This window comes from Brassica rapa, chromosome A02 (genome assembly GCF_000309985.2).
Source record: "Brassica rapa cultivar Chiifu-401-42 chromosome A02, CAAS_Brap_v3.01, whole genome shotgun sequence".
Classification (NCBI taxonomy): Eukaryota; Viridiplantae; Streptophyta; class Magnoliopsida; order Brassicales; family Brassicaceae; genus Brassica; species Brassica rapa.
Genome location: NC_024796.2, coordinates 830,005 through 846,688, shown reverse-complemented (window position 1 = coordinate 846,688; position 16,684 = coordinate 830,005). Strand labels below are relative to the sequence as shown.

The following is a 16,684-nucleotide window of genomic DNA, read 5'->3' as shown; positions in this document are numbered from 1 at the left end:
CTATCACTTTAATTAGGGCATCCTCTATATAAACCTCTACTCCGTTATGATTTGTTCTCCAAGTACAATAATAATCAACTCTAAGTCTACCCCAGTCTTTATTTACTCAAACATGGCTTCAAATCAACTTGTTTCCATTTTAGTTCTAGTCGTTATGCTTTTACTGCAAGGTGATAACAATAACGTCGTCAAAGCACAACTCACCACAAACTTTTACTCAACCTCTTGCCCTAATCTACTCTCCACCGTTAAATCAGGCGTTAAATCTGCCGTTAGCAGCCAGCCTCGAATGGGTGCATCTATCCTCCGTCTCTTCTTCCACGATTGCTTCGTCAACGTAAGTTGTTTTGTTGACCTTTTCCTTGCATCCCAAGAAAGCAGCATAATGGTTTCTTTTTAGTTCTTTCCTTCTAATCATAGTCGTAACATGCATATATATATATACAGGGATGCGACGGTTCTATTCTACTAGACGACACATCAAGCTTTACGGGAGAACAAAACGCGGGCCCTAACCGCAACTCTGCTCGTGGGTTTACTGTGATCGACACCATTAAATCCGCGGTGGAAAAGGCATGTCCCGGGGTTGTGTCTTGTGCTGATATCTTAGCCATTGCAGCCAGAGACTCCGTTGTACAAGTAATTAAGCTCCATATATATAAACTCTCTCTTTGCCAACAAGATTATTTCTTAAAGCATTTCTTATGTATTAGTTCATTTTTATAAACGTAATCTCTCTATAATAAATTTGAATTTTACTTCAATTCTATTCTGAAGTAAAAAATTGAGTAATGAATAAAAATAAGTGTATTATATCATTTATTAATGGAGTAAATCCATTTTCATTATTGAGTTAAAAAAAGTATAATTGATATATTTTTTTATTCTAAACTCCATTTAAAATAAAAGTGATCTTAGTTCGGTTTTGCAAATTTGATAGACTAAACCGGCAATAACATTAATTCGTCTTTGTCCTGGTTGAAGCTCGGAGGGCCGAATTGGAATGTGAAAGTAGGAAGAAGAGATGCAAAAACGGCGAGTCAAGCCGCGGCGAATAGTAACATTCCAGCACCGAGTATGAGTCTGAGCCAGCTTATTAGTAGTTTCAGCGCCGTTGGACTCTCCACCAGGGATATGGTTGCTCTCTCCGGTCCGTGTCACTTCTCTTCTTACCTCTTTTTTTTTCATTACAATATATGCAACTTTTTGTTCAATAGGTTGATTGAGATAAAAGAATAAAGCAACCTATGGAGGATATTCCTTTTAAATCAATCGTTTGATAAAGCCTGATTACAAATTCTAAAATACCCGTTAATACATTTCCATGATGAAGACTCAAAATAAATAATTAGATTGTCTTTTTGAAAATTGTCGGGTCTTTCTTGTTTTGTTGTGTTTGTTTTTCAACACACTTTGGCTTTCCTGTTCCTTTGGCAAAGTTACGTAATCATATAAATTATTATTACAAAACACCGACAAAGTATTTTAATGATAGTGTTAATTAATTAACCAAAAAATCTAGTCAACTATTAAACAAACTATTCTATAATCTTTTTATTCAGGTGCACACACGATTGGTCAATCCCGTTGCGTGAACTTCCGAGCAAGAGTCTACAACGAGACAAACATCAACGCAGCCTTCGCCACCTTACGTCAGAGATCTTGCCCTAGAGCCGCCGGTTCCGGCGACGCAAACCTAGCTCCACTCGACATCAACTCAGCAACTTCTTTCGACAACAGCTACTTCAAGAACCTAATGGCTCAGAGAGGTCTACTCCATTCAGACCAAGTGCTCTTCAACGGGGGCTCCACGGACTCCATAGTCCGTGGCTACAGCAACAGTCCGTCGAGCTTTAACTCCGACTTCGCGGCGGCGATGATCAAGATGGGTGATATTAGCCCCTTGACTGGTAGTAGCGGTGAGATCAGGAAGGTTTGTGGGAAAACAAACTGATCGCTCTCTCTCCACGTGTTATTTTATGATTGGTTTGTGATAGAATAAGACTTTAATCTTCCCATTAAAAATTTGAAGATACGTTTAAATGTGTGTTGTTTATTGTTAACTGTTAAGTATGTGTTAGGTCGAAAAAAGAGTATGTAATACGTCCACATTAATATGTAATGAAATTCGCTTACGTATTTTTTTTACGATATTTATCAGGGCAAATCTCCAAAATAACACATTTCTAAGTTTATATCATAAAAATAGCATTCAAAAACTTGATTTAGTGTTATTTTGGTCTTTTTCTCTATTTATTACCACTTTCGAAGTTTTCTATTAGCGTAATTCCCGTGATTACGTGGCATAATCTCATTGGTTGTTTAAGGATAAAAATTCTCGGAAGCGGGAGTGAGAGATTTACTCTGTTTTTTAATTAAATACGCGCCAATTATATAGTCCCGCGCGTTAATCTGTTAAGCGCACGTTAGCATAAATGAAAAATATTCACTAAATGACACGTAAGCGAAAGTGTTTAACTTGAAAAAAAAAAGTTTCAACCTTTGTCTCTGTCAGAAGTAGAAAAAAAAATTGAAGAGTTTTGATAAAGCGAGGGCATCAATGGCGAGAATCCGTAAAAGGGTTCAAGCTGTTCGTCGTGCTGCCGATGGAAGCGCTTTCGACAAATGGTATTGCCCTCTTTTTTTTTTATTTTTTTTTGGGATTGGTCGATTCGTGATACTCTGTTTCGGCTTTGGTTCCAGTGAAGAATGTGGAGATATGATCGCGATTGCTCTGTTTGATATGCACGAGTGTGGGGAGAAACGAAGAGAACCGAAGAGGTTCAAGTGCGTATCGAGTGATAGTAAACCAGTTGGGAGCTTTGAAGATGAGCCTAGATCACCCTTCGTCTTCTTCCTGTACTGTAACCATAACCCTACTCTGTTTCTGGATACGAATGCGTTTAAAGACTTCAACTTTTTTTTATATATATAGAGAGGATTTTAGGAAAAGCTACGATGGGAACATGGTGGATGCTAGTAGAATATGTTTCATTGTGTGGAAGAAGATGTCAAGAGAGGTATCACTTTTAAATTTTCTAAAAAAAAAAAACCTTATTTTTTATAGGCTTGGTGTATGTGTCCTTGTTGGTTATGTTCCAGGATCAGAAACCCTTTATAGCTCGTGCTGAAGAAGTTGATTTGGCTCATAACTTGAAACTAAAAGAAGAAGCTCAAAGTATACATAAGGTAATATTATTATCTCTGGATATTGCTTATTTGATTAAATTCATACTTAAGCTTTTAGGGGTTTAGTAGTCTCAATGAGTTTGTGTCATTAGAAACACTTTGTAAGAGTTAAGGTTTGATGAACAATTTTGCAGGCAGATGATGAGGCAGATTCAAAAGCTGCTACAAAATTTGACAAGGTTTGAGTTATGTTTTTTTTTTTTTTCTTGCATAACCAAGAAAGGTTGTCTTTGTCTCCACCTTTTGGCATAACCATTTGCGTAATTCATACAGTTATGTGAGTGCTGTGATCATGAAGGGGAGGACTATGATTCATCTGATCATTTTGAACATGAGTTTTGGTAATTGTTACACAAATCTCTGAACCATACAAAATTAACCAAATCTCTTGGTTCTTGCGTCTTGTTTTCTGACTTTTATTTTCATTGTGAAACAGGGAAGAGTGATAGTGTACTGAAGTACTGAGACACCCGTCTTAGTGGTGGAGAGGGTTTTCACCTGTTGGGAGTTTTTTTCTTTTCGGGGAATATTGTGTAAATATAGGCAAAGAGAGGCTCATCTTTTTCCTTAGTATATATAACTTTAGAGCTATTTCTCTTTCTTTTTTTTGGTTAGTGCTCTTTAAATCCTTTTTTTTTCAGTCACTACCAAGGGGACATTGATTGTTTGGCAAATTAACTGATTTGAGAAACAAACATTGGTGTATTATATGGATGTTGCATTATATCTTGGCCGTGATCATGATTGTGCAACTAATAGTTATATATCTAATGAAATAAGACATTCCAATTTGCTCTAATTTTGGGGAAACTATGATATAATGAAAGTCTTTAAAAGAAACGCTCAAAAGTAATGTAAAACGTAGTTTGGATGGTTGTCCCATTGTCTATCTTATGAGTTTATATGATCCAGACGTATAAGAAGCTGAGTCTTTGTCTTAAGCACAATCATTGACTCTTCTTATTTATATATATTTTCTCTTGATACATAATCTAGAATTGTGCTCCTTCAAAAGTTTGACCGAATTGCCAATCCTCAGGGACAACATCATAGCTCACAACACTCCGACCATCGCTCGCAGTGACTTGAAAAGAGAGACTTTGACCTCTGAGGTAAGTGTTGCTTTGCCAGTTCTGTCCCCAGTTTCTGGACATGGATTGCCATTGATTAGTCTTTGAGCCTTTCAAAGCTACGGCCTTAACTTCTCCAGCACCACCCACGTTTGTGATCAGCACGAGGTCGAAGTATGAATTCCCGTTTATCGTGAACCTTATCCCTCCAGGTTTCTCACATTGAACCCTATATATCATCAACATATGACAAAAATAGTAAGGTGTTTTTCACGTCATATAAACTGGATTGTAGTAACCTAACAAAACCAAATTAACAAGGCTGATAAGCTATACTCGCTGAATATATTTATTAATTATATTTGATAAAAATAAAGCTATTTTTCCATAAATATTAATGATATTTAATTGCAAAATATAGACTATTTGTTATATTATTGTATAGAATTTTAGTTTAAAATAATAAATAACAAATAATTTCTTATTGGGTTTTTAGTTTCTATAAAACCGGGGAAAATATAAAACCAAAGCATATAAACCGGATGATCAACCCCTACAATTAGCTACAAGTGTTTTTCTTTACCTTCTGAATGCGACAGGAACGATCCCAGCTCGGTACTGAGCGATCTGAAGGAAGGCGGGCTGGGCCAAGTCAAAGTGCTGGAGGGGAGGATTGCACCAACCACCATTATCGTTGGCTAAGGCAAAGTTTGGAGGACAGAAGTTTGTAGCAGAGACGATGATGGAACCAGGGAGGCACCACTGATCATCATCCTCACAACGTAGCTCAAAACAAGCCCCACACGTCTGGCCGCTTTGGAACAAAGCCGTGCTCAGCGCCGCGGTTTGTAGTCCGTAGCCTTGGTTGTACAAGTTACCGTACCCACACGCACCTCCTACAAAACGTCAACATTTTTAACGGTTAAGCTAGAGTTGAATGTAAAGTATCTATATGATTATTTGGAGATGATTTTTTTATTCAAAAAATGTAATTTAATTTATTTGGAGATGGATGATTTTTTTATTCAAAAAAATGTAATTTAATTTATTTGGAGATGATGTGTGTGCAAATAAGAAATACATATGTTTTAAGTACCCATTGTTCCGGATGCATCAGCTCCACCGTAGAAAGTGGCATGGCCTCTCTCCCAGCCTCCGTTGTCGTCGGAGTTTATCCGCTGGAAGCAAAAGTTGAAGGTGAATAGTGAAATAATTAAAAAATGGGCATATTCTATAAGATTCATGATTTTGTTGGGGGCTGAAAAGTTGAAAAATAAGCTGAGTGAAGTTTTCAATTCTTTCAAGACTTCACTTATATAGGGAGATCACTAGTGCTTACTGCTTATCACTTCTCTTATGATCCGTTATAGATTACTAGAAGAAAAAAAATACATATTTTCACAAACGTAAAATCGAAGAAGCTGACGTAGTTATATCAGTCTTATTTTCCAGGATTTCCGTTTGCAAGTTATTTGCATTATGCAAAAGTTTCACATGCAATTCTGTTTGGCGCTTAACGATCCCAACGGATATACTGCGCGCATGGACTCCTACTTTATGCCACGTGAAAACGTCACATGACTATGAATCGTATAAAAATATTCTACTCCCATTAACACACTATTTTCTCTCCCAGGCACGAAAATCAAGCTAAGTCTTTGCTCTTCGGTCCATAGTCTCGTTCCCTCGTAATCCGACCGTTTTGTTTCACCCTTTTGTAAAGTTGACCTTCTTCTTCTTTCTGACACACCACCTACCTCGTCCTTTTATCCTTCTTTTAGAATTTCCTCAGACCAACCCACTGCTTTACCCGGCGGTTTTTAGCCTGGTGTTTTCGCCGGTGGGCGGAAAACCACCGCACGTTCATGAAGAGGAGGCGTAGCTCCCTCCCGCTCTGACCTTACCACCGCTAGGATCGACGGTACTCTCCTAGACGGTCGCGACGGTCGCTACAGTCTCCCTGAGACCCCCCCGAACGTTTTTCAATTACTTTCTCTAAAAGTTACCACTGCTACGGTATGTCTCGACGATACACCAAGGACGAAAAGGCAAAGGGGCCTGCCCCTGAGTTATCGCAGGGAGGCCGCATGAGGATTAGAGCACCGGATCTTGATACATCAGCACTGATTCAAGACAACTCTCTCACGCTGATAGGGCGTGTCACTAACCCCCAAGATCAAAAAATCTGGACTCTGATTTCAGACCTACCCAAGAAATGGAACCTTGATAAGGAGGTTTCCGGCTCAGACCTAAGTCATGATTGTTTTCAGTTTCGTTTTGAAAGTGAGGAGGATCTTCGGATGGTACTCGCAAATCGTCCCTACCATTTCTGCCACTGGATGGTTATTCTGCAGAGGTGGGAGCCAACTATCTCCCGATCCTTCCCCTCCCATCTCCCATTCTGGATCAGCTTAAAGGGTCTCCCGCTCCACTACTGGCACCAGAAGATGATATACAAGATGGGACATGAGCTTGGTACTTTGGAAGACTATGAAATATCCAAGACCTCTGCACGTATGAGAATCCTCTTGGATGGCTTACAACCCATCACGATCGAAGCAATTGTAGAATATGCATCGGGTGAGGAGAGTTTAGTTTCTCTCGAGTATGAGGGGTTGGAGAACCACTGCACCTTTTGCTATCGCCTAACCCACCTGCGTACAGACTGCCCTCATGCCCCTGCTTCTCTACCAGCAGCAACGCTAGACGAATCTGCTAGTTTACAGCGACTAGCATTTGCTAACTCGGCTGCAGCTCAAAGCGCACAACCCGGCCCTCTCACCCATCTAAGGCGGAAGATACAAGGAATGTCGCTCATGAGGCTGAACCTTTCTACAGGAGACGGGATCGTCATGGAAGACCTTTTGGGGATAGGGTGTCCACCAAAGCTCCGCTGGTGCAACCACTGAGAAACAAAATTACGCCACGTCAGGGAGCACTCTACTCCGAAAAGGGAGAACATCACAGAGAACAACAGCGGCATTTGTCTCCTCCATACACTAGACACAGAGAACATAGGCGTGCTAGCCGGGCGGATAACTCACAACTGTATAAGCGAAGGATGGAACCAGTAGTCCGCCACCCAAGAGCTCCAAGAGCTCCAAGCGCCACATCAAAAGATACAGACGTAGCGCTTCTGCAACCCAGGCCTCCGGTGGAGCGCAACCTAAACCTTACTGACTTTCCCCCTCCACCACCACTCCCTCGCATCCCAACTACTGATGAAGTCATGGATGATCTCCGGGAGGTTACCTACCAGTATGTTAACTGCCCTGATCCTACTGAAAGTGCAGCTCGTCGACAACGGGTCCTAGATGGCGAAGCTAATGGCTTAATGGAGGAGACTGCCGCTAGGATTATAGCACAAGCAAAGGAGACGGCAGGGGCATCCTCTTCCCAAGCTGTGGGAGAAGAAAATATGACTAGGCACGGGGTGTTAAGACTTCTCTCACCGGCAAATGAGGAGTCATTACAGGTCCAAGCGACTCTGCCGGCACTGCCGAGAGACGAAGGCCGTCCTCCAGCTCCTAAAAGAAGAACGACATTATCACGCCATCTGAATGGCTCGGTTTCAAGGAAAAATAATCTTTCCAGAACCCAGAGACTTTCTGGTACGGGCAATGGTAGAGATACCACGGTGGGGCCTTCACGACGAACGCCTAGGTCCTCTATCAGGCGCTCCAACGCACCTAGACAGAGGCGCTCAACGCAAATAACCCCCTCGCCTAATCTGCACCCACCAAATGCTTCCTCTCCGGATATAGCTGCAGGGCAAAGGAGGATTCGATCAGAACTACAGGATGAGCAGCAGGGGGATTTTCATTCCCCATATCCAAAGCTTCCTTAGCCTCGGTAAGCTGAAACTGTTGCGGGTTGGGGAACCCCGAAACAGTCCAGCGAATAAAGGATATGCAAAAGAGCATATCTCCACACATTCTGTTCCTCATGGAAACTAAAAATTCAGATGAAAAGGTCCTTAGGGATCTTGAGGAAATCCCTTTCGATCACCACTTTTTAGTTTCACCACATAGCCCGGGAGGGGGAGGCTTAGCGCTGTTATGGATGAATGAAGTCTCCATATCCGTACTCTCATCATCGCATAATTTCATTGATACGTCTATTACTTATAAGGGAACTAGCTTCAACGCAACCTTTACCTATGGAGAGCCGGAAGTCTCCAAACGGCAACAGGTTTGGGATCAAATCTCACTGTTGGGGCAAGGGAGAAATGGTCCGTGGATGTTAACGGGAGATTTCAATGAGATACTGGATAGTAATGAGAAATCAGGTGGCAGATTGCGACCCGAAAGTTCCTTTGCTGCTTTCCGGAACTTCCTGGCGGAAAACGACCTCTTCGACCTTAGGCACACCGGGAACTTCCTGTCTTGGAGGGGTAAAAGAGGGGATCATCTAGTTCACTGCCGCCTAGACAGGACCCTAATCAACAGTGCATGGTTCGATGCGTTCCCGCAAGGTCACTGTCACTACCTTCGATTTGAGGGATCCGATCACCGTCCAGTATACTCGGTTTTTGATTCGAAACGGGGGAAGAAGGGAAATCTGTTCCGCTTTGATAGGCGTCTAAAGGATAATGTGGAAGTCAGAGATCTTATTAATGCAGTATGGAATACTGGAGCTCCACTCTCGGTTTCTCAACGCATCTCCGCAGTTAGACGAGCCATTGCTCGGTGGAGTAGAGAACACCACCTCAATAGCCGAAAAACGATTGAATCTCTGCAAGGTCTTCTGGACTCAGCTATGTCCTCGCCTGATACGTCGGAAGATTCGATTAGGTCCCTGAATAACCAACTCCTAGCTGCATATCAAGCGGAGGAAGCGTTCTGGCGACAGAGGAGCAGGCTCCTGTGGTTGGCTTTGGGCGATAAGAACACAGGGTTTTTTCACGCTGTCTCCAAAGGACGCAAAGCTAGGAACAGGCTCACGGTTCTGGAAAATGCCGAAGGTATCGCCATGTATGAAGAACACCAGTTTGCTGAGGAGATAGCCAGTTATTTTGACCTCATCTTCACATCTCAGAATGCTAGTGCAACGGAAGTGGTTTCACGTGCTTTATCTCCTAAGATCTCCGAAGCTACAAACAGAAGACTTACTGCCTTGCCCTCAGCCATGGAAATTAGGAACGCTCTCTTCTCTATTCACCCCGATAAGGCCCCGGGACCCGATGGGTTTTCAGCCTGTTTCTTCCAAGCGAACTGGCCGACGGTGGGAGATGCTATTGTTAAAGAAGTCCAGACTTTCTTCACGACAGGACGTATGCCGGACTCCATCAACTCAACACATATACGCCTTATTCCAAAAACACGAGAGGCAAAAGCGGTGTCTGACTTCCGGCCTATCGCGCTCTGCAACGTCTATTACAAGGTGATCTCCAAGTTGTTCTCGCTTCGTCTCAGATCGGTTATGGGAGACATTATCTCAGACAGCCAGTCGGCTTTTCTACCGGGACGAGCAATTTCGGATAACGTGCTGATCACTCATGAAGTTCTTCACTACCTGAAGACCTCCGACGCAAAGAAGCGTTGTCATATGGCGGTTAAAACCGATATGAGTAAGGCCTATGATAGATTAGAGTGGGAATTCATACGTCAGGTGTTCGATCAGCTGGGTTTTGATGCGGTATGGACTCAATGGGTTATGCAGTGTGTGACTACAGTCACATACTCCTTTCTCGTTAATGATTCAGTGCTAGGAAACGTCCAACCCCAGCGAGGGATAAGACAGGGCGACCCTCTATCTTCATATCTGTTCATTCTTTGCGCGGAGGTTCTATCCGGCTTATGCTCTGCCGCGCAGAACAGCGGAGATCTATCTGGTATAAAAGTGGCCCGGCAGTGCCCTAGGATTAACCATCTCCTCTTCGCCGATGACACAATGTTCTTTGTTCGAGCCGATATACGAAGTTGTCATACTCTTAATGCGATTCTGAAGGACTATGAGCTTGCTTCAGGTCAACAGATCAATACTTCCAAATCTTCTGTCTCCTTTTCCGCTAGAACACCACAGGGAACCCGCCTCAGGGTTAAAAACATCCTTGGTATAGCAAAGGAGGGAGGTGTGGGAAAGTATTTGGGTCTGCCGGAGCTCTTTACCCGCAAAAAGAGTGATCTTTTTTCTTCCATTGTCGATCGTATTACTTGTAAGGCGGCATCCTGGTCCACCAGACTTCTATCAGGGGCCGGTAAATTAACAATGCTGAAGTCGGTGCTTTCATCTATGCCCAATCATGCTATGTCATGTTTTCTTCTTCCAGCTGGTTTGTGTGCGAGAATTCAGTCGGCCCTAACACGCTTCTGGTGGGATACTGATCCGACCACAAAGAAGCTGTGCTGGATCTCTTGGGATTCCATGGCTCAATCGAAGCAAAGTGGAGGCTTGGGCTTACGGGATATACAGGCTTTCAATGTAGCAATGCTCGCGAAACTGGCGTGGCGGATTCTTACAAGACCTGAGTGTCTGTTGAGCCGTATTTTGCTTGGTAAATATTGTCATGGCGCTGGTTTTTTGACAGTCCACTGCCCTTCATCACCATCCCACGGGTGGAGGGGGGTTCTAGAAGGACGTGATCTGATTCTGAGACATCTAGGGAAAGCTATAGGGAACGGGAACTCTACGAGCATTTGGGGAGAGTCTTGGATATCTACCACAGAGGATTTAAGACCCTATGGACCGACACGGGATCAGGACAGAGACCTAGTAGTAGCAGACCTGCTTACCAGGGGAAGCCGCGAATGGATACCAGCAAGAGTGGAGCTTATTCTCCCAGAGGTAGCACACTATATCTATCAGATCAAACCAAGCACTTACGATGCGGAGGATGCTTTCTGTTGGCAGAAGACTCGCACTGGTGTTTACAGTGTCAAGACGGGATATTATGCAGCCATGGAAGCAACGGAACGGCTGGCGTTAGACCCCACAGTCCCGGATGAATTCAACTGGAAACGCCATATCTGGTCCATGTCCACTTCGGAAAAGCTGAAACTCTTTGTTTGGAAGCTATGCAGGGGAGCTCTGGCCCTGGGGGCCAACTTACAGCGAAGAGGTTTAGCTCTACAAGCTACCTGTCCACACTGCAATGCCTTGGAAACGGCTCTCCACCTTTTCTTCACCTGTCCTTTCGCACAACAAGTCTGGAGACTTGCTCCATTAACAGCTCCTGTGGACTGGCTCGACATCAACTCGCCATACCAAGCGCTTATCAGTGCCAGTTCACTCATTTGCTTACCGCCAACAGGACTGACTACCGACATCGTTTCATGGGTTCTGTGGGGTATCTGGAAGGCAAGAAACCTCCTTACTTTTGAGAACAGAGCTATCCCCGCACATAAGGTGATGACTGTCGCCATCTCCTCTGCTCGTGAGTGGTCCTCAGCTCAACTAGCAAACGCCCCAAAGACTTCAACAACAGCAGGCTTGGACATGCCTCCGATGCTCCCCCGACCACTGCTTACCTGCAACTCCGACGCCTCCTGGATACAGGTGACGAAAATGGCGGGTCTTGCTTGGGTTCTTTCTGATTCAAGAAATGACCAGGTTCATACGGGTCAAGCCCGCTCTCTTTCTGTGTCATCACCACTCATGGCGGAAGCTTTGGCGATCAAGGGATTGCTCCTGGCGGCTTCACACCTCTCTTCACCAAACGTCTGGATAAAATCCGACTCCTTAGAGCTCATCCGAGCTATCAACTCGAATACATTTCCTATGGAGCTCTATGGAGTTCTCAAGGACATCGAGTTCCTATCTGCACCTTTTGATTTCATCTTCTTTTCGCATGTCTCAAGATTATGTAACTCTCGAGCTGATTCGTTGGCGAAGAATGCTCTGTTATGTGATTGTTCTATCTTGTACTGAACCCTTTATCTTATATAATTCAACTGTTGTTCAAAAAAAAAAGACTATGAATCGTATTATTATTGGTTTAACAATATATGATGTTAAGTTACAAAAAAAAACAATATATCATGTTTTGGTTAATTATAACATATATGTGATGTTCCTTCTATAGCCCACGACATTTTGTTATAAATACATGGTTTCGGCAAGAGTTTCGTTGTTTCTTTACATTCAACTCACAGTTGTGTTTTGTCACTTTAATCAATCATATGATTCATGACTTATCGTATCAGTCTTATAGTTTTGCTTTAATTTAATCTATAAATTAGTAAGCTAATCATATGTATATATATATATACTCATAAGTTCTTTTTCTTTGTTAATGTATAATACTCATTAATTTTTCGTTTGTTGATGTATATCTGATTAATTTTTTCGATTGTTGATGTATATCTCATAAGTTCTTGTTAGATATAAATAGCAAGGAGAAAAAGACATGTGATGAGATAATCAAAAGCAGACGTAGTCGGCATATGAAACCGAACACAGAGATACAAATTAAAACATGAGATCGTCTCCCGTTGTTTCCGGTAACAGACTTTCTATCATGATTGTAACAATTATGACGACATGTATTTTAATTCCACTAATAATTGTATACATGCAAACACGATGTGTTGCTTAACAACGGCGTAATAAGCATAAAACACACAGACATACACACATTAACGCTTATACAAGAGATTTTAGGTTAAAATTGCGGACAGAGAATCGGCGAGGGACTTTATCAAAAAAAAAAAAAAAGAGGATCGGCGAGGGAGACAATGGTGGAAGGTGCAACACCTCGACTTCCAGACAAATGCCATTTCTGCATCATCCCCACAACATTTGCATTCTCTACCTTCAGTTTCTCCTCTTCTTTACCTTCCGTCTCAAAACCAATCTTCCATAAATAAACAAACCAAATTATTTAGGGATCGATTGTTTTATAAACGTTAACATTTGCGATGAAATGTATTTTTCTACAAATGACACTAAACACGTCTACTTAAATAACCATAAGCAGAGATTCTCTGTTCACTTGTTCTTTGAAGATGAATACAAAATAGTATACGTTGTGGACATATACCTCGCAGAAGCTATCTTTGGCTGAGAAATGGTAAGTGGTGATGGAATTAATGTCTTGAAATACTTAGACTGGAAAAAGCCTACAAATTACCATCTCTGTTCCCACTGTTAAAAACAAAGAAGGGTTTTGATAAAAAAAAAAAAACAAAGAAGGGTAGATTCTTTAGAAGTGGACAAGAAAATCTAACTGAAGTGGTCAGATATAATTAAAAACAATGCAAAGAGTCTAGGCTTACTTTTCTTTTTAAGTTGAGGATGTAGAGATTTATAATCAGGTTGGTGTGTATCCTTGAGAAATAATTACTTTACTTTCAATTTAAATATGAAACATCTTTATAGTAAGTGAGGGACTGGTGGTAGGTAACATCATTGGGTATATCTAGTTCCTAATTTAGTCAAAACTTTATCAGTTAGTTTCTGCAACGGATATATATATATATATATATATATATATATATATATTGCTAAATTTCATATATCAATCAAATATCAAATATGATTTTTTTTAAACACACAAATATGATTTTTTAATATTAAAATCTTAACTACTGGTACTCCTTGATTTGAAAATTCAACTAATTGGAGGAAGAGTCCTTTCAAATTTCATATAGCAATCAAATTTCTCCAGTGTTTAGGCGAATATATAATAAATGCCTCCCCAAGAAAAAAAAACATTATTAAGTGGTGGTAGTGGTTTAGTGATTCCCACTTGCTGGAAGAGTGTCTTCTAGGGACAGGTTCAACATCAGTTGATCTAATATTTTTTTTGATTTGGCTGGTTAAAATGATCTCACGGTTTAGATCTATTAGAAAATTTGGTGAATCTCTATTCGATAGCTAACATGTAGTACAATTAGTACAAATGCATGAGCTGTTGCCAAACCGCGATTGCTTTTCTTCCAGTATTTAAAGTACATTCCACTTCCACATATTACAACACGATCGTGTCGTTGCCGTTTCTTGGCAACAATGCTCGACTCCACATCATTGCTCGCGTTTCTTCTAGGGTTTCTCATCGTTGCACTAACGATGAAGAAGCGTAAAGAGCCGAAGAAAAACGTGTTAATGACTTCCCACACAAGAAATCTCCTCCTCCCTCCCGGTCCAAAATCTTGGCCTCTAGTCGGAAACCTACCAGAGATACTATGGAGGAAGAGACCGGTGTTCCGGTGGATACATGCCATCATGGAAGAACTAAATACCGATATTGCATGTATCCCTCTCGCCAATACTAACGTGATTCCCGTGACGTCCCCGCGGATCGCACGGGAGATTCTTAAGAAGCAAGACTCTATTTTCGCCACTAGACCGTTAACTATGGGCACGGAGTACTGCAGCCGCGGGTACTTAACCATCGCGGTGGAGCCACAAGGCGAGCAGTGGAAGAAGATGAGGAGAGTGGTGGCATCTCACGTGACGAGCCAGAAGAGCTTCAAATGGACGCTTGAGAAGAGAACCGAAGAGGCTGATAACCTCGTCCGTTACATCAACAACCTTTGTGTCAAAAACCAAGGTAACGGTTTCGAGGTTATTGATTTAAGGCTAGTGGTGCGGCAATACAGTGGTAATGTAGCTCGGAATATGCTGTTTGGTGTAAGGCATTTTGGTAAAGGAAGTGAAGATGGATTTGGACCAGGGTTCGAAGAGATTGAACATGTTGATTCTTTGTTTACGGTCGTAACCCATATTTACGCATTTGCATTGTCGGATTATGTCCCGTGGCTAAGATTCTTGGACTTGGAAGGCCATGAGAAGGTTGTGAGCGGCGCAATGAGGAATATAAGTAAGTATAACGATTCTTTTGTCGATCAAAGACTCGAGCAGTGGCGTGATGGGAAGATGAAAGAGCCTCAAGATTTTCTTGACATGTTTATATTGGCTAAAGACACCAACGGGAATCCTGCCTTGTCGGACGAAGAGATCAAAGCACAAGTACGGTATGTATATTTATAGACATAGTTATATGATAAACAGTAGAGTTTTCAAATTTGTAATTATTAAAGTTTCGGCTATTAGCCTTAATCTCTTTTCATTCCACATGATAATATATACGTTTGACGTGTTTATACAAGCGTGTAGCATGTAGTAATATATTCGTCATTGAATCCAATGGGACTGTAACCTCGGTAAATCATAGTGAGCTTATATAGGAATGTTGCGAACAAACATGAATTAACCAAAAATAAAATATTTGGAGAGAAAAACACGATTGAGAAAAATATCTATTTTAGGAGTCGTATAGTGATTATACGAATGGATAATTTATACTTTTTTAGAATTTATTTAATCTCAAAATTTGGTATTCAGTTTTTTTTTTTAAATCTATTTGAAATGTGTTTTTTTTTCTAATGATACACTAAAATTTAAGTCATTCCATAATTAATAGAAAAAGATTCTAAAATTTTCCATTTAGCATTAGCAAAAGTTTGTATTTATAATTCCAAAAATTATTGAGTCGATGAATTTTAACTTTTGGTGGTTAATAATTACTTTGTTGGATTGTGAAGGAACTAATGTTGGCGACGGTGGATAATCCGTCAAATGCGGCGGAGTGGGCTATGGCGGAGATGATAAACCAGCCGAACATAATGCAAAAAGCTGTGGAGGAGATCGATAGGGTAGTCGGGAAAGACCGTTTTGTCCTTGAATCCGACATCTCAAATCTCAACTACGTCAAAGCTTGTGTGAAAGAAGCATTCCGGTTACACCCTGTGGCGCCGTTCAATCTCACTCACATGTCCACCGCCGATGCAGTAGTGGACGGTTACTTCATTCCAAAGGGAAGTCACGTTCTGATCAGTCGTTTAGGGATCGGGAGAAACCCTAACGTATGGGACAAACCGCTTAAGTTCGACCCCGAGAGACATATGGGCAATAACAAAAATGTGGAGCTGAACGATCCAGATCTCAATATAATTTCGTTTAGCGCGGGACGAAGAGGGTGCATGGGTTCAAACATTGGGTCGGCCATGACGTACATGCTGCTGGCCCGGTTGATTCAAGGGTTCACGTGGTCATCAGTGCATGGTGAGGATAAAATCGATATTTCTGAAAGCAAGAGTGACCTTTTCATGGCCAAACCTTTGCATGCGATTGCAACACCTCGTTTGGCTCCACAAATATACTCAACCTAGTTGAGAAAACAAGCATTAGTACACACATATCGTAAGAATTGTCCAATTCGGAAACCATCAATAGCTAAACTAGGAGACAACTATGTTGCTAGTTTCGTTACTTGCGTATTTTATAGTGTATCATATACAAACACGTACAAGTTAATTCATCACAAATATGTTGCTCATAATTAGATGGATTATATCATAATAATTGGATTAATTATACTTACCAGTTACCACATTTCATATATATATACATATTTGCAATTGATGTTTGTCTTTTTATACTTACATATGCATTAGGAATATCTCAACATGATCACAAATCTT

General features: G+C 41.4%; 4 protein-coding genes across 6 annotated transcripts; 3 read left to right on the top strand and 1 right to left on the bottom strand.

The window, feature by feature from the left end:
* Positions 1 to 45: 45 nt before the first annotated feature.
* LOC103850580 (peroxidase P7) lies at positions 46 to 2,151 on the top strand. The gene is made up of 4 exons (XM_009127350.2): positions 46 to 337; positions 448 to 639; positions 985 to 1,150; positions 1,563 to 2,151. Exons 1-4 carry the CDS (start codon positions 47 to 49, stop codon positions 1,952 to 1,954), a joined length of 1,041 nt encoding a protein of 346 aa, XP_009125598.2. The 5' UTR covers position 46; the 3' UTR covers positions 1,955 to 2,151.
* Positions 2,152 to 2,255: 104 nt separating this feature from the next.
* Positions 2,256 to 3,894, top strand: LOC103850579 (high mobility group B protein 5-like). 2 transcript variants are annotated; one of them, XM_009127349.3, is made up of 7 exons: positions 2,256 to 2,628; positions 2,704 to 2,859; positions 2,936 to 3,020; positions 3,103 to 3,189; positions 3,324 to 3,368; positions 3,463 to 3,530; positions 3,626 to 3,894. In XM_009127349.3, exons 1-7 carry the CDS (start codon positions 2,561 to 2,563, stop codon positions 3,633 to 3,635), a joined length of 519 nt encoding a protein of 172 aa, XP_009125597.1. In that variant the 5' UTR covers positions 2,256 to 2,560; the 3' UTR covers positions 3,636 to 3,894. The 2 variants fall into 2 exon arrangements, with proteins under 2 accessions (XP_009125597.1, XP_033141544.1); XM_033285653.1 differs by having other exon boundaries at positions 2,256 to 2,859.
* Positions 3,895 to 4,181: 287 nt separating this feature from the next.
* Positions 4,182 to 5,503, bottom strand: EXPA2 (expansin-A2-like). The gene is made up of 3 exons (NM_001301960.1): positions 5,356 to 5,503; positions 4,843 to 5,155; positions 4,182 to 4,488 (listed from the first exon to the last, which is right to left on the bottom strand). Exons 1-3 carry the CDS (start codon positions 5,501 to 5,503, stop codon positions 4,182 to 4,184), a joined length of 768 nt encoding a protein of 255 aa, NP_001288889.1.
* A 6,259-nt stretch (positions 5,504 to 11,762) lies between these two features.
* On the top strand, positions 11,763 to 16,678 carry LOC103850577 (phenylalanine N-monooxygenase). Of its 2 annotated transcripts, none has more exons than XM_009127346.3 (2): positions 11,763 to 15,179; positions 15,746 to 16,678. In XM_009127346.3, the coding sequence occupies exons 1-2, from the start codon at positions 14,208 to 14,210 to the stop codon at positions 16,370 to 16,372; spliced, it is 1,599 nt and encodes a 532-aa protein (XP_009125594.1). In that variant the 5' UTR covers positions 11,763 to 14,207; the 3' UTR covers positions 16,373 to 16,678. The 2 variants fall into 2 exon arrangements, with proteins under 2 accessions (XP_009125594.1, XP_033141542.1); XM_033285651.1 differs by having other exon boundaries at positions 15,048 to 15,175; positions 15,746 to 16,676.
* The last annotated feature ends 6 nt before the right edge of the window (positions 16,679 to 16,684 follow it).

Excerpts from the sequence above, each read along its gene's own strand:
- LOC103850580 (XM_009127350.2), top strand. The coding sequence starts at position 47 with ATGATTTGTTCTCCAAGTACAATAATAATCAACTCTAAGTCTACCCCA. Across the intron at positions 338-447 it reads TCCACGATTGCTTCGTCAAC|GGATGCGACGGTTCTATTCT; the intron begins GTAAGTTGTTTT and ends ATATATATACAG. Across the intron at positions 1,151-1,562 it reads GGATATGGTTGCTCTCTCCG|GTGCACACACGATTGGTCAA; the intron begins GTCCGTGTCACT and ends CTTTTTATTCAG.
- LOC103850579 (XM_033285653.1), top strand. The coding sequence starts at position 2,561 with ATGGCGAGAATCCGTAAAAGGGTTCAAGCTGTTCGTCGTGCTGCCGAT. Across the intron at positions 2,860-2,935 it reads TCACCCTTCGTCTTCTTCCT|AGAGGATTTTAGGAAAAGCT; the intron begins GTACTGTAACCA and ends TTATATATATAG. Across the intron at positions 3,190-3,323 it reads AAGCTCAAAGTATACATAAG|GCAGATGATGAGGCAGATTC; the intron begins GTAATATTATTA and ends ACAATTTTGCAG.
- EXPA2 (NM_001301960.1), bottom strand. The coding sequence starts at position 5,503 with ATGAATCTTATAGAATATGCCCATTTTTTAATTATTTCACTATTCACC. Across the intron at positions 5,156-5,355 it reads TGATGCATCCGGAACAATGG|GAGGTGCGTGTGGGTACGGT; the intron begins GTACTTAAAACA and ends GACGTTTTGTAG. Across the intron at positions 4,489-4,842 it reads GTTCCTGTCGCATTCAGAAG|GGTTCAATGTGAGAAACCTG; the intron begins GTAAAGAAAAAC and ends GATGATATATAG.
- LOC103850577 (XM_009127346.3), top strand. The coding sequence starts at position 14,208 with ATGCTCGACTCCACATCATTGCTCGCGTTTCTTCTAGGGTTTCTCATC. Across the intron at positions 15,180-15,745 it reads TCAAAGCACAAGTACGGTAT|GAACTAATGTTGGCGACGGT; the intron begins GTATATTTATAG and ends TGGATTGTGAAG.